A 16,463-nucleotide genomic window follows, 5' to 3' on the forward strand; every position below is an offset into this window, starting at 1 on the left:
CAACCTACCCCTCCTGTAGCCAGTCATTCCTCCCGGCATGCGGAACCATCCACCAGGCCAGGAAAGGCAAGCATGCCTACCTGGACAAAGCACTGGCAGCCTTTGATAAAAGGGAGCTATTTACACAGTTTAAAGGCCGTGAACCAATCACCCAAAAGGAAAAATGTGCCATGTGCTTCACTTCAAAAGAGCTAATCCAACCACCACACACAGAGAGAAAGCCTCTGCTCAATCCGTGCTCCACTGTCTGCACACATTGACTTCAAGATGCAAATGGGTGGATTTGAAATACAGCCTCTGTGGGTTCTGCTTGACTACTTTAATGTTGTATCTATGCTGGGGATTATTCTCTCTACAGCAGAAAGACCTGTGCTTGAATGGCAGAGCCCTCAAAGTAGCTCCTGCTGCTTTCAATGGCCTCCCAAACGAGATTAGAGCCATGGTTGCCCTCAGTCCCAATCCCCTGCATTTTGATGGTGCGTAACCAGCCTGTGTGCCACTGGCAGTCTGTATTGACAGAGGGTCAACCACATTTATTTTTGATTTTAGAAAAAGTGAGAGATCAAAACAGAATAACAGAAAAGTTATCACAAAAAAATAATCACATTTCTGATTATGTTTATTGAACACAAAATAATGGAGTTTCTGTACATTAGTTTCTTCTCATGATGCTTGGCAATCATCCTTAAATCAGCCTAAGAACAGCTCAATGAAAAGAATAAACAGCAGACAAGCTTGAGCCCCTGGTCGTCAGACTACTAATGAATGTTGGACTATTTTTATGTTAATGACATTTGTGGTGAAAAACAAAGCACTTTGAAGATCTTTCATACCAAATTTGCCCGTTAGGATACTGAAAGAAATAGAAAAGTATACTTTTACAGTACATAGAAAACACTAACAGCTACACAACCCAGTGAACCACTAATAAATCATGAATTAAACCCAACGGAATAAATAAGAGAGATGAACACTCCCTTTGAGTTTCCCCATCTACTTTTTAATGAGTGTATTTTGAAACGACTCAGACTGTCAGTGAGTTTGATATGGAAAATACAGACAAAGTATGTAACTAAGCATAACAGAAACGACAGGTAGCCTAAGATAGGTCAGTGGGGACACAACAGGGATAGTTTGAACAACAGGAATCAGGTGCTTTACTGTGAAATTATTGCTAGGTCAATTATTTGCTCTCCTGATTCCACAGCATGCTGGTTTACCCTCTGAATGCATTCAAGCTGATGCTACTGACAAACCTATCTTCAGCACCTGTCTACTGGCCATTCTAAAACAACATCACAGTGGGTGTGTGAGAGACTATTCATTCAGTCCAGGGCTGGTGTGTGTCACGCAGTGGATAGATGAATACCAACAGGTCATGTGTCTAGCAGGCCTGCCACCCCCAAGGGTACACCTCTGACTGGGGTCCTCTCCTTTGGCACGCCTCGCCCGTGGGGATGGGGACTCTGCTGCTGGTGCCTAGGAGCTCTTCTTATGCCTGCTGCAGAGAGGTGGTCGTGGGGAGCGGCTCCCAGGTCTAGAGCCAGAGGGGGTGTGGGGGGGTTTGTGGGCCTCTGCCTTCCCTGGACCGGCCACTGGTTTGGGAGCTGGCTCCACTGGGGAAGAGGTTGGGCGGGTCTCGCTCTTGTCCTGTGGGCTGAGACGATTTGCACTCGACTGCCTGGAGAGTTTGCCACCTGTACGGGACTGCAAAGATAAGATACTCACATTCATCTCACACAAGGCCAACACAACAGGTTCACCTCTACAGAACAACATCTACTGGATCTGTCACTACCTCGGCTCACCTTCTAGGTAAATCTGTCACCATCTAGTGGTGAGTGAACATCAACAGCACCAACATGATGGCCAAAAAGCATTAAAAACGCCCACACTAGTAGAAATCCACTTTTTGGAGCTGAAAGACAATTGCCAAAGCTTCCTCATGGTGTTGCACAACGATTGAAGTCAATAATTCATTGTTTTAGGTCAAAGTATAATATATTTGGGCTTGAGGTGACAAACCCAAATTGCCCACTTCGTGCAAATTCGTGCCAATGACTTGTCTTTTCCTATGAAATGACATGCACATTCTTTTAGCCTATATTTCGTTTCAGGGCTGGGTTTTAGTTGAATGGTACCACCCACCAGCATGGCATTGTTTATTAATCATAAACACCTGCAAAGTTTGCGAGTTCCGACTGAGCTGAGAAATATAATAGATAATTTATGGAAGACGCCTAAACTGGAGGTAACAATAGATGACAAGTCAAAGTAACTCGTTCCCCTATCCATCTGTGGCGAAGTATCCCTACATTAGGGATGGGCAACTGGTGGCCCGCGGTTTGAAGGCCCTCGGAACGGTAGAATACACAATTTACAATTTTGCAATTTGGTTGTGCATCAGCAGATTATTTTTCTTGTTATGTCAGTCAGTAACCACGTTTCCATCCACAGTTTTTATGCGAGTTAAGTCATATTGTATAGAAATAAATCATTAGGGCCCTCCTGAGTGGCACAGAGGTCCAAGGCACTGCATTGCAATGTTGCGGCATCACTACTGGGGTTCTACTTGTCTCATTGCGCTCTTCGACTCCTTGTGGTGGGCCGGGCACCTGCAGGCTGACTTCAGTCGTCAGTTGAACGGTTTTTCCTCCGACACATTGGTACAGCTAGCTTCCGTGTTAAGCGAGCAGGTGTTAAGAAGCGCGGTTTGGCGGGTCATGTTTCGGAGGACGCATGACTTGACCTTCGCTTCCCAAGCCCGTTGGGGAGTTCCAACGATGAGACAAGATCAAAATTGGGGAGACAAAAAAACAAAAAATATCAAGCCAGCTGTGATGAAAAGAGGAGGTTTCAGTGCAATTTTATAAATGCTGACAGATAATTTATTCGTTCGACCTGATGAGATCTTTTTGTTTTCGTAAAATGTATTATTCGAGAAATGGCGGCCCGTATGCACAAATATTGATATAACCATTATATCGAAATCAATTTGGATTCACCCGATGATATGGTGTGTGTAGTCCTCCCATTACGACTCGGGAAACCTTGCAGTTTATTAGGCTACATGATGATCAATGCTTGATTGCCATTTGAAAAAGAAAAATATTATCCATAATAATATCATCATGTAGACTTGACAGTATTTTTTTTTTTATACTAGATAGTATTTTAGTTGTCTCTTGGTGTCTTTACTATATATAAAAGTGTTATTATATTTGTATTTAATGTAATATCTTATGTTGTTTTTGTCTATTATTGTTCTGTACTTTGTCATGCATTTCATTTTTATGTGGACCCCAGGAAGAGTAGCTGCTGCATGTGCAGTAGTTAATAGGGATCCTAATAAACTAAATCTAGACAACTCTGTTCCTGCACTGTACCTGCGAGCTGTTGGCTTGAGCGCAGGTGCCAAGCCCAGAGTAGGCACATTTGCTATTTAACGCAACAGTTTTGTGACAAAAGTATTGGTAGAGTTGGAAATGAGATGGAAACACAAACTTTGGATTTTTATTCGGTACATAAAAACGAATGAAAAAATATATTTTGTGAGTACTATGTCATCATTTATCTGAAACGAGTCCATTTGATGGAAACATACCACCACTGGTAAAATGTGCATATTTTCTTTATACGGATTCTAGAATATTGACCTGAAAATCTTTCTCCAATTGCTAGTGATAGTCAGTCAATTAGCCCATGTCAGCAAAAAAAAAAAAACCCGTAATTGCTAAGTTAGCTTAGCGGCCAGCGGTCTCACTTAGATATCATATTAAAAACTGCAAACATTTCTCTCCACCCTACGGCAAAATGTGTACAATAGCAGGAAATTATCTGTAAAAGAGCTAATCTTTCTCTCCGCCCCATGGCAAAATGAGTAGAATTGCATGAAATTAGTTATAAAATTGCAAAATCTTCTCTCCACTCCATGGCAAAATGTGCTTAATTTAAGCAAACTTGCTTTATGGATGCGAGTACGCAAACCCGCGAGCAACTGCGGCCCCTCATGATGAGTTCAGATTCTTTGTGGTCCACACCCTCAAAGTTGCCCATCCCTGCCCTACATGCTTATGACAAATCCAGCTCCAGAACCAGACATAGCCTAGCTGGCTAATCTTTTGAACAACAGATAACATTAGCTAGCTAGATAAAGTTAGCATGCTAGCTAGCTACATTGACAGCCATCAGAACCCTGCTTGTTGTTTTTCTCCACTCCATGTGGAAATCACCACAATGTTCCCACCTCCAATTCATGAATATGTATTAGCAGCCTATGTTATTCTTCGGAGGTGGAACCTAAACGACAATTTCCGCTACAAGACAGGAATTACATCAAAATAGGGGTGGCATTGCCCGCTGGTGGGGGCCATTAAAACTAAAAGCATTTTCTTTAACAAATCAACCCATTTTGAATCAGATCTTATACATTCCAGGCTGTTTTGTGAAGACAAATAGAGATTTAGCTTGGCTTAATATAAAATACATGAATCAATGGCCCATGTGACAAATTCAAACCATTTTTGCACGATGAAAAGTTGTAATCATCTTTATTGCATCAATATCAGAAAAAAAAATGATTGTCTAAACTGTCAAAAATATCTAATGGTAGCCTAATTCCCAGTGTTGTGAGAAGAGGACTTTGCAGACAGACTGCTAAACGACTGACCTGTGAAGTGGGGGGACTGAGTGAGTTGCAGACCTTCACAGCAGAGCTGTTGGTTTTCAGTCCATTGGACGATGAGGAAGCAACCTTCTTCTTCTTCTGTCTCTACAGTGGATTACAGAGATATCGGGGGGATGGGGGGGGGGGTTGTTGAACAACCCTAAATATTGTAGAGAGCCTGAACCGCTGGGTGATAACTCCCATGCTTTAAGTATAGCTATGCAACAGAGAGCTAGTCTTTAGTCAAAAACAAGATCATTACCACATAAGCTAATTGAGGTGGAAGTGGAAGGGAAACGGACAATCATATACCAGTGTGTAACTGAAACAGCTCACTTGCCAAGAAGGCTAATTTTAAACCAGAGCTTGAGTCATGGTGGGTTTAGTGAAATAGGTTATTTTGAACCTAACACCGATGAAGTGGCAGGTCATGAGGAGTCTCATGGCGTGACTGAGTTGTGTGTACAGTATGTGTGGTAACTTTGCATACTACAGTACCTGTTTGGTGGGGGTGGTGGGTTTGCTGCTGCTACTGTCTGTGTCTCCCTCATAGCTGTGCTCAGCAATGTTCCTGCATGCTGAGGCCACCCTGGGCTCTGGCCTTACCTGGTCCTCCAGCCTGGCCCCACCCTCCATCCCTGCCCTGTTCTCAGGCCTAACCCTAGGTTCCAGTGTTACTGTATGCTCTGATCCTGCCCCGTCCTCCAGCGTTGCCCTGGGCTCCAGAGTCAGGCTGTCCTGGGAGCAGCTGAGAGAGAGCTCGTTCAGCACGTCACTGACCACCTCGCTCGCCTCCTCACTCTCCGCCTCCTCCGGGTCATCCCGGAACAGACGCATCATCTCCAGCACGTTGGTGGGTGTGGCCAGAGTGTTGGTGTCACCCTGTAAGACACAGTACCACTACCTAATGTTAGACCCACTCTAAAGGGTTAATATCACCACACTGCTATAAACCCATACACCAGGCTGTGAGATACCAATTCCCAACCCTGTCATGCAGCAATACCAGAGAGTCCTTCCTGTACTCATTATTGTTAATGTGAAATGTAGCTGGGTGGATCAGCCCCTTACCGTGATCCAGGGGTTATCCAGCAGCTCATTGGCTGTGATGCGATGGGCGGGATCAACTTTCAGGAGGCAACTCAACACTTTCTTGGCTGGTGAGATAAAAATGTGACAGTCAGTACGCTATGTTAAAGTCATGTAATAATAAACCTTGTAAGAAGGACCTATCAGCTCAACCTGGATGTGGTCAAGTACCATGTGTCCTTAGAGTTCCATATCACCAGAGATGTTACAAACAGAAGTCAGAGAGGTTGAGAAGCAGTACTACTGTATGTCACCTGCATCACTGATAGAATCCCAGACGGGTCCGTCAAAGTGGAGTTCTCCCTTCTTGATCATCTCAAAGAGTCTTTCCTCAGAGGTGGCGATGAATGGAGGTTCCCCACACAACCTACAGGGAGGCAGTCCTGTCAGTCACAACGGCTTCGGGGAGACAGCCCTGTCAGTCACAACGCCTACGGGGAGACAGCCCTGTCAGTCACAACGGCTTCGGGGAGACAGCCCTGTCAGTCACAACGCCTACGGGGAGACAGCCCTGTCAGTCACAACGGCTACGGGGAGACAGCCCTGTCAGTCACAACGGCTTCGGGGAGACAGCCCTGTCAGTCACAACGGCTACGGGGAGACAGCCCTGTCAGTCACAACGGCTACGGGGAGACAGCCCTGTCAGTCACAACGGCTTCGGGGAGACAGCCCTGTCAGTCACAACGGCTTCGGGGAGACAGCCCTGTCAGTCACAACGGCTTCGGGGAGACAGCCCTGTCAGTCACAACGGCTTCGGGGAGACAGCCCTGTCAGTCACAACGGCTTCGGGGAGACAGCCCTGTCAGTCACAACGGCTTCGGGGAGACAGCCCTGTCAGTCACAACGGCTTCGGGGAGACAGCCCTGTCAGTCACACAGCCTACGGGGAGACAGCCCTGTCAGTCACAACGGCTACGGGGAGACAGCCCTGTCAGTCACACAGCCTACGGGGAGACAGCCCTGTCAGTCACAACGGCTTCGGGGAGACAGCCCTGTCAGTCACAACGGCTTCGGGGAGACAGCCCTGACAGTCACACAGCCTACGGGGAGACAGCCCTGACAGTCACACCGCCTACGGGGAGACAGCCCTGTCAGTCACAACGGCTTCGGGGAGACAGCCCTGTCAGTCACACAGCCTACGGGGAGACAGCCCTGTCAGTCACACAGCCTACGGGGAGACAGCCCTGTCAGTCACACCGCCTACGGGGAGACAGCCCTGTCAGTCACACAGCCTACGGGGAGACAGCGCTGTCAGTCACACCGCCTACGGGGAGACAGCCCTGTCAGTCACACAGCCCTGTCAGTCACACAGGCCTCTAAAACTATACTACTAGTTGATTGGTCACTGGGCTAACTGTACATAGTATAGAAAAAGCTGCTACAGTGAGAGGGAGAGACACAGACAGACCAGAAAGACAGGCAGTGATAAAGGAGGGATGGGTGGGTGGGTGCATTGCTTACAGCATGTACATGATGACCCCAATACTCCACACATCACACTGCTGACTGTACTCATGAGCATTGATCACCTCAGGAGCTGAAACAGAGAGGAGAGGACTGGTTTTAACAGGACTACTCTAATATGATGTGATCTTTGTGTGTAGGAGCTGAGCGTGTCAGTCTTACCCATGTAGATAGGAGTCCCACAGGTGGCTTTCAGCATGTTCTCACTGCCAACACCCCCCTTCTTCACTGACAACCCAAAGTCTGTCACCTGGGAAGAGAGAGGTCCGACAGCAGACACTGATACACACGCAGGTCTACAGCATGTATCTATCTCATATCAAATCCTTTCTTGTTGGTGTTATTTATCAGACAAAACAAGGTTTACTTGAAGAGCAGCAATAACTGGGCCTCTCTATGTTAGATTAATAACACATACGAGCTGTACATGCTGTATGGTCTCATGTAGTAAATAATGGCAGGCAGGAGAAATACTATAAACTAACTATCAAAATAAAGAAAGTCGTACACTCCATCTATAAACTCCCAGTAATTTCAATTAGTGCAACCAATGACAATAGTGAGGGGTGTATCATAATGATTAAGTTAATGAGAAATACAGCAGGAGAGAATATCCTGGAGAGATGACCTCCTCCTTACAGATAAAAGCCTTTTATACCGTGCCAGAACAACGCTGTCTTTCAGCAGTGTGTGTGTGTGTGATTTATGCTGCCGCCCTGCCTTGTTTGAGCCCGCGCTCCAGGTATCTGCTTTAGCCTGTGCTCCGTCAATGCACACAACATGCTGGGCCCAGGCGGTAATTTGTCTTAAAAGATGCTCTTGATTCACCCTTCTGTACGGCGTGATATAAAGGGGAACCAAAAGGGGGTCTGTCATAATGAGGTAGCATTTAAAACCATTTAGGGGGAGAGTGGGAGAGAAAAAAACACATCAGGAGCCTGCCCTTAAGTCCCTACAGAGACTGGCTGGATGAGAAACGGCAGTGAAAGTCTTCCAGTTTGTGTTGCCGTCTCACCTTGATATTGATCATGTCATTATCAACACCATGATGATAACTCTTCACTAGAATGTTCTCCAGTTTCAGGTCTCGGTGAACTATGTCTGAAATACAAAAAAGAAACACCACCTTTACTATGAGAAGAACCAACCATAATGGCTTTCAAAAGGTCTTTAGCAGAGAGGACAAGTATGATGGTTAAAAGCAGTTAAAGGCTAAATCTACAATGAGTAATTGTCCCCCACAATGAAATCGGGGAAGGGACTGTGGATCAGTCTCAGTCCGTCCGTACGCCATCTCAGACAGTACTGCATGATTTTGTCTAAACTTGGGTGAATGATGTGTCTTACCGTAGAGATCCGGCATTTACAAAATGGCACTGATTGGCTCAAGGCGGGAGCTATAGTAATTAACTGAAATGGGTGAGTCATACCAGAGAGGAAGAGGCGAAGCGAGAGGGATAAGTGGACCCAAAATCTGTCTTCTCCAACAGGTGGCGTTTAAAAAATATATATATATGAAAAATTGCTCACAAAGTAAGGAGTTTTTGTATGGAGGTCAATTGTTTTATTTCACCTTTATTTCACCAGGTAGGCCAGTTGAGAACAAGTTCTCAGTTACAACTGCGGCCTGGCCAAGATGAAGCAAAGCAATGCGACACAAACAACACAGAGTTACACATGGGATAAACAAACATACAGTCAATAACGCAATAGAGAAATCTATACACAGTGTGTGCAAATGTAATAAGATTAGGGAGGTAAGGCAATAAATAGGCCATAGTGGCGAAATAATTACAATTTAGCAATTCAACACTGGAGTGATAGATGTGCAGAAGATGAATGTGCAAGTAGAGATACTGGGGTGCAAAGAAGCAAAAATAAATAACAATAAGGGGATGAGGTAGTTGGGTGGGCTATTTACAGATGGGCTGTGTACAGGTGCAATGATCGATAAGCTGTTCTTACAGCTGATGCTTAAAGTTAGTGAGGGAAATAATTTTTTTTGCAATTCGTGTCAAATTTGGTGACAAAAAAATGAATGGCGTTTTTGCTATGTGTGGCATATTTGATCTAATAGAAGTTTTATGAGTGCACTGATATAAGTAGGACACATGACATCCCTGCAGCATTCGTGAGGAACGACATGTTTAGTGCTGCCTTGTTTTCAACAGGTGACATCTCCACAACCTTAATCATGGATGTCATCGAGCATCGAGCATTCCAGCATCCCAACTGAGCCACTGGGCCTTCCCTGTGGCTCAGTTGGTAGAGCATGGTGTTTGCAACGTCAGCATGGTGTGTGTGCAACGCCAGGGTTGTGGGTTCGATTCCCACAGGGGGGCCAGTACAAAAAAATAATAAAAAAATAATGAAAATGCATGAAATGAAATGTATGCATTCACTACTCTAAGTCGCTCTGGATAAGAGTGTCTGCTAAATGACTCAATTGTAAATGGAATGAGTTTGATTCACTGAGAAAGAGAGGGGTTCTGCCCCAGCTGAAGTCCCAGAGATTGTGACAAAAACAGCTACTTTATCCTCAGGAAAACCATGAGCGTCTTGCTAAATTCAAGCAATCCCTATGACAAATCTCTAGATATCAGCCTTCTTTTAAAAATGGTGAGCCACAAAGTATCAGTGGTCATTAAAGGAGATGTGCAGAATGGAGCAGAGGATTCGGAGACGTTTGAGAGAGTTATAAAGGTTAGATTAGATGCTGCTGCTAGATTGACTTGAAGGGATGGAAAATAAAGTGTCTCTGCACACATTCGTTTTTGAGAAGTTCTCTCCCCTGGAGTCTTAAAGTTCAACTCTGTTAAAGTGATTTTGTGAGAGGGGCGGAGCATGCTGACCTCTAATATATTGTTTCCTCTGCTCTAATGTTCATGTAGATTGAGCTCAGGACTAAATAAAAAGACTCCGGGGTGTACAACAGTGGATGAACCTCTATATTTATATAGTAACAACAGTATGGTGAAGAACTAATAGTACAATGAACAAATAGTTCACAGAATTCATAGTAATATTCCATGGGACCAAATCGTGCTGTGCAAAATAAATGTATCATATCAATGTCTTTACTAAACAATTTGTCATATTTCCATTTCAAGAAGTAATGAATGTGCATGCTGCACATATCGTTAAAGGACAATTCCTCCACTTTTTTACCTCATATTCATCATCTCCAGCACCAAACCATTGTCTACATATCTGAACACAGCGCGTTTATATTTCTTTCTACAAAACATAGTGGCGCACCGTTTTCATATATGCACACACTGCTATTGAGCTGGAGACAATGAAAATGTGGTTGAAAAGTGGTGGAATTGCCCTTTAAGGCCACTACCTGTGACGGTCACTGCTAACCTTTAGCACCACATCCCCACTGGTATCATTAGTTTCCATAGAAGTGCGGCACGACAGCGCAGAGGGACTCTTAGTGTGAAAACACACCTATTAATTTGTATTCCTCCCCAGCTTGTTGTAAATGAGTCATTAGCCCCATGTAATGGCGTCTCATTGCCAAGCAACGTCCTAAATTACCTCTAACTAGAGATTTCACCATCAGGAGGGGGGAAAAACAGCATCTTCAAATAAACCCCTCAGACTCAATTAAAAGGGCTACCATTTTTGCCTGGCAGTTGTTCATTATTATGTCATTATTAGAATAAGCCAGGTTCTATAATGACTGGGAGCCATAACATGGTATCATCTCCCTGATTATCACACGTCAATGAGGCCAAAGCAATTTGACTCATTTGAGTACGATGTGACCGTGATATCACCAATTTGAACATTGTCCCCGCACACAATTTACTCATACAACACATTGTCTGTAGTGTTTGCATTAATGTTGGAATGATTTAATCAGTGCACCTAGATTAGTTAGGTATGTTTCATAAAGGTCAAAGAAGGCATAGTCTGATATTCTGCCTCTTACCCTTCCTTTATTGTTGCTTGAAATAAAGTTTCACAGTGTAAAATGTTCAAATGTAGAGCCTTGTAACGGTGTGAAATCTATAACTTTAGTCAGTCATATTACCCTTCTTATGCAGGTAGACGATGGCCTCAGCCAGGCTGTAGATGATGTGCCTGGTCTCCTCCTCTGTGAAGCGTGTGTTCTTCTGAAGGAGCTCCTTCAGCTCCCCTCCCTCACACAGCTCAGTAACCAGATACATCCTCTGGACACAAAGCACAGCACATAGACTGATAATGGCCCCCACAAATAGATCTGACCGGCCTCGCTCTCATTCATGGTGCTTACGCAATCGTCTGCACGCACACTACTGAGATATTGACTCCATTACTTCTAAGAAAGCATCCCTTACCTTTTGTGTTTCAAAGACTTCCTCCAGATGTATTATGTGTGCATGGTTCACACGTTTCAGGATGCTCACTTCCCGTTCCAACAGTTTGACACCTGAACTTCCAGCCTGCATGGAGGGAAGAAGCTGAGTGAGTGCACTGAGGTGTGGGGCTGTTCTAGTAGCCATTAGACTGACTTTAGACTGACTTTAGAGTGTCTCTTTTCACCACGGCCCATGGGAAAAACTAATGCACTCACCTTCTCTTTGTTCACCTTCTTAATAGCCCATTTCTTCCTTGTCTCGTTGTGGGTGGCTTCACAGACGACACCAAAGCTACCTTGACCTAATTTCCTCCCAAATGAGTATATTTGCTATGGGGATAACAGAGGAACCATTAACAGAAAGGCAACTCACGTCTGCTCTGTCAACTCAGTAAAACCATTCACAAGGAAACGTACCCTCAGCTTATGGGCTTGTTTGAGTATACGAGCTCGGGTTTATTTCCCTGCTTCTATTGCAACATTATCTCAAGACCTGAATCCTAAAGTGGACCTTAATTTTCGAGCACTCAAATAAGGAAAGTTTGCCCGTCTCTGGAGTTGCAGAATATAGTATTTCTAATCAAGTTACAAATGATTAAGTTGCTGCCGCAGTTCATTCAATCTCAGGTCTAATTAACTTGATCATTATCTCTGCGCATGCAAGGCTGAGCACTGCCTGCTGCAGATTTGGCAAAGAGAGCATCCGAAGCCCCGAGAGAGGGGGTGGAATCCGGAGCAAACTGGTGCAGATGGAGGCAGTATAGAGGTCAGCCGGGGAGGGGTAGAGGGTGGTACTAGTGCCCCAGGGTGGTGGGGGGAAATTGGGAATAAACACGGATGTGGTCTCTACCTACCTGGAGGTCAGCCTCATCCTCCATACGGGTGTGGGGCACCTTCCTCTCTGCACTGGTCACACGGGCAGTGTTCCACTGAGAAGCCATTTTCATGCCAGCTCCACAAACATCTGCTGGTGTCATCTACAGATGAGGAGCTTTATAGCTGGGTGAAGCGCGCACACACACACAACACAACTCAGGGAAGGAATGGAATGCAGACTGAGATTACTCCTTCTGGGTGCATCCAGGCATACAGTCTAATCACACTACAGCTAACAATCATACAACAATGTACATTTTTACAGGATTATTTCAGTAGAGAAATAGGATTTTGCTCAGTTGATGTCCAACTGTTGTTTAACATCATTATTAGGACTGTGACAGTCATGGAATTTTGGGTGACGGTTATTGGTCAGCCAAATGATTGTGGTCACCGTTCCAATAGTGTTCTCCTGCTCTCCTGACTGCATGTGTTGCCATGCTGCTGCTGCAGGGAGGGGGGCATTGCCTGGGCAACCAAAGACTTGCTTGCTACAACTCTTTGCTTGTTTCAGTAAGGAGCAACAAAGTTTCATCACATTGTTAAGAATCCATGTTACCGCAGAAACCGACACAACCGCACGAATGCCCGGCCGCCCCGTCTTCAATCAGCTGTTTGTGCCACACACAAAAAAAAGTATCAAATAAACATAAACGGTTATTTTATTTAAAATGACAATCTTCATCCATAACTGTTGGTTATGCAGTAATTGTGCCAGCCCTAATCACTATATAGGTCAGGGATGGGCAACTCCTGTCCTCTGGGGCCGGAGTCTGACGTGACGTCTGCTGGTTCTCTTTTGTCTAGCACTTAATTGCACACCAGAGCACACAGATACACCTGGGCAGTTTAACTCACATGACCTTAGGAGCCAGTCAGTTGGAGGGCGCCTCAGTAGGAGGCCTGACACTGTCACTGTGGTGACAGCTCTGCTACTTAAGGTAACTCAGATTCTTTCTCCCCCACTGTTTAGACCAGAGCAAGCTGCCGCAACACAGAACCCCAAAATGCTAAAGAGCACCTGGCAGCTTTTTTTTATTAAGAGGATTAAAGTTGGGAAATGCTTAGGTGAGACACTTGACATTGAGAAAAGTAAAGGGTTCATTCTGTTTCCCCCTTATAGTACGCAATAAGATGCCTATTCAGACTTTTCATTTCAAATGATAGCATTCTAATAAGTTATAGAAGTGAGTTACTGTGGTGTACAATAATAGGCCTACTCTTTTTATCCATCCCAGGTAAAAGTAATATTATTATGAATCCCCTAATTAGTCATACTATGACACAACTGTAAAAATTGATTATTCCCAAAGTAACTTTTGATAATAGTAACAATTATCTTCTTTGTTAAATCACAGAACCATAGATATATTTCCTCCTGTCAAACGACAGTGTAAATTAGTGTTTAAGATAAACTACTTAGAAATGGAGACACCATCTCCAGCGTTCAAATTGGCACACTTTGCCTACCTTTGTCTATTCACCATTGGTTTCTGACCAAACCGGTGTCGGAAGACGGGTTCATATTATTAACACTAAGCACAATTTACTTCGCTTGGAAATGCTCTCCAAAGCCAAATTAAATGTAAAGCAATTATCAAGTGACTGGGAGCGTTGGAGTGGATCCGCCACACGGACACCAATGAATTATTAACAGGGAAGCGGTGTCTTTAACCTCTTCACTCTGACGCATTATCTTATCCCTGACAGGGCTCTCATAACAGGCCTGTCTCTCCCATTACCAACTGTCTATTTGCTAGTCAAAACCATTGTGACAGCCTCTGGAAATCCCAATCACCTCAATCACAGCTCATTTGTGGGAGAGGGAGGCATGTGATGAGTGTATCACAGGGAGGGACCGGCATCTTGCCTTAGGGAGGGTGTGCCCGCCTGACAGCCCGCCCAGTGGGGAGGAAATGAGATATCAGGGTCAGGTCAGGGAGACGTCTAACCTTAAAATGGGTCACTACAGATCCACAGGTCTTGGATTGCTTTAAGCCTGAGGGGCCTTACAGTACTATCACATTCTTGGTTTAGCCAATCTCCCAATCATGTTTGAGTGATCTGCTAATAGTCTCATGAGAAGGATATTACTGTAATGGATTCTAAAAGAAACCTTACATGAGTGATATGTCAGCTTTCAGACTGATTGAACACAATGTACTGTACAGACTGGCTAAATTGAGAACATGCGTTAGATCTATCAGTAAGAGCTGCCATAACGGCTCCATAAAAGATAGGCCCACATAATTGAATTTGATTGTAAGCATTTCCAAAATATCAGAATTACTGCGCTTGCTGTGGAATTGAGAATCTGAACAAACCATATACATGTATTACTCAGTACTAAAGCCTCTAATGGGGTAGTCAAGCCTGCGAATATTGCTTTAACCATAGGGCTTGACGGACATTAATTAAAATGTGAATTAGCATGACGAATCGTATAGACAGAAGAGGCACGACTGCACTCAAAACTAATCAACAGCTCATTGAAACACTATTGGCACTTATGAAGCACCAAATTACATATTTAGACGCAAAAAAAGATGGGTTAGACAAACTACATCTTTGCGTTAGCAGCTGCCTTCCTTCAATGAATCAGCGCCAGCAAAAGTGCCATGTATTGCATAGGCCTAGCATGTATGTGAATGACAAGGCAACGCAGACTGTACTTACCAACCTGGAGCAGCCTCAAAGTGTTCCATGTTTACTCCTTCTCACAGCCCATCACACCTGAACACAAAAGATAGGCTTATGCTGTTATAATACACACATTTAATCATCACTGATTTATTTTACACTGTTATAATACACATTTAATCATCACTGATTTATTTTACACGTCAAATAACTTTCATGTTTCTAAGTTTATTCGCCACGTACACAGGATACAACAGGTGTAAAACAGTACAGTGAAATTCTTACCTTAAGAGCTCTTTACCAACAATGCAGTGATAATAATATTATAGATAATAAAATGTACAAATTTAAATCACACAAGAACTACGATGAGTTAAAGAAACACGAGAATGCAAGTATATACACTGTTCAGTGCAAGTACCTTTTTCAATGTGCAGGTGTACTGGAATGGTTGAGGTGGGTTTATACATAAAAAGTGACTGGTAGTAGGAATATATAAATACTTATGGTAATATACATGTAAACAGGAGTAATAAAGATGCAATAGCAAAGAGCACATATTACAAGCTAGCCTATTAGAAATGGGGTTTTGAATGAGGGAAACAAACTTCTTACATCATTTCTGATGTGATTGATATCCTGCTTTGCGTGTACCTTTTTACTAGTGTACCAGCCTAACAGACTGAATAGAGGTTGATCTCCACAACCTTCTAAAAACAGAATCATCATAGGCTTGGTTCACACACAGCGATACAGTAGAATATATTAACATGTAGGCTATCCTACCAGACAGGAACCATATGCTTCCTCATGCTCACCAGATCTCAGTAGAAAGTAATTATGGCAGATAGAATGTCAATCGATCCCTCTGCTTTTTCAATCCTCTCAAACATAACTGTCAGAACCCCATTAGAGTTTATTTACTAATTGTTTGTGGATGGAAATGGACATTGTTTCCCTTGACTGCAAGGGAGTAGCAGTGTTTCAGCTTGGAATGCAAATAAAAAATGTGACATTGGAATGATGCCTGGACACACAAAGATAATTCTGGACCAGATAGAGGTCTCCTCTATCTCGCTCCCCACCCCCTCCATCTCTTTCTTCGACATGCACTGCCATCTCACTTTCATGGTCTGTGTGGCAACAGAAAGGTGTAGGCCTAAATAAAATCTATAGTTTTGATTCTTCCACAATTATGACACTGTAATAAACAAGATATTGGTCCTCCAAAAAAATGCCAGGTTTGCAGTTAGGCTACTAATCATTTTCATTCAGATGAAAGAGGAGCAGTGCCTGAACTGTCTGCCCATTTGCTATATAATCATTAGCCTAAATGTTTTCTTCTATAGGTGTAAATATGCTAAATAATGATGTTTGTTGA

The 16,463-nt window shown here is 43.8% G+C and overlaps 1 protein-coding gene across 4 annotated transcripts in view; it reads right to left on the bottom strand.

Moving 5' to 3' along the window:
- Nucleotides 1–601: 601 nt before the first annotated feature.
- Nucleotides 602–16,463, bottom strand: part of LOC106587539 (serine/threonine-protein kinase 33-like) — a 40,953-nt gene continuing 25,091 nt past the window's right edge. The window contains exons 2-14 of one of the 4 annotated variants that reach the window (XM_045708663.1): nucleotides 15,119–15,175; nucleotides 12,421–12,543; nucleotides 11,783–11,896; nucleotides 11,547–11,651; nucleotides 11,261–11,399; nucleotides 8,234–8,319; nucleotides 7,381–7,468; nucleotides 7,216–7,291; nucleotides 6,010–6,122; nucleotides 5,738–5,823; nucleotides 5,165–5,548; nucleotides 4,670–4,771; nucleotides 602–1,697 (exon numbers count right to left, since the gene is read on the bottom strand). In XM_045708663.1, coding sequence (XP_045564619.1) covers nucleotides 1,377–1,697; nucleotides 4,670–4,771; nucleotides 5,165–5,548; nucleotides 5,738–5,823; nucleotides 6,010–6,122; nucleotides 7,216–7,291; nucleotides 7,381–7,468; nucleotides 8,234–8,319; nucleotides 11,261–11,399; nucleotides 11,547–11,651; nucleotides 11,783–11,896; nucleotides 12,421–12,543 — 1,737 coding nt within the window. In that variant the 5' untranslated portion in view covers nucleotides 15,119–15,175 and the 3' untranslated portion in view covers nucleotides 602–1,376. Of the gene's footprint in view, nucleotides 1,708–4,669; nucleotides 4,772–5,164; nucleotides 5,549–5,737; nucleotides 5,824–6,009; nucleotides 6,123–7,215; nucleotides 7,292–7,380; nucleotides 7,469–8,233; nucleotides 8,320–11,260; nucleotides 11,400–11,546; nucleotides 11,652–11,782; nucleotides 11,897–12,420; nucleotides 12,598–15,118; nucleotides 15,176–16,463 lie in introns of all 4 variants that reach the window. The other 3 variants (XM_014176020.2, XM_014176015.2, XM_045708662.1) reach the window with 3 other exon arrangements.

This window comes from Salmo salar, chromosome ssa26 (assembly GCF_905237065.1).
Source record: "Salmo salar chromosome ssa26, Ssal_v3.1, whole genome shotgun sequence".
Taxonomy (NCBI): domain Eukaryota; kingdom Metazoa; phylum Chordata; class Actinopteri; order Salmoniformes; family Salmonidae; genus Salmo; species Salmo salar.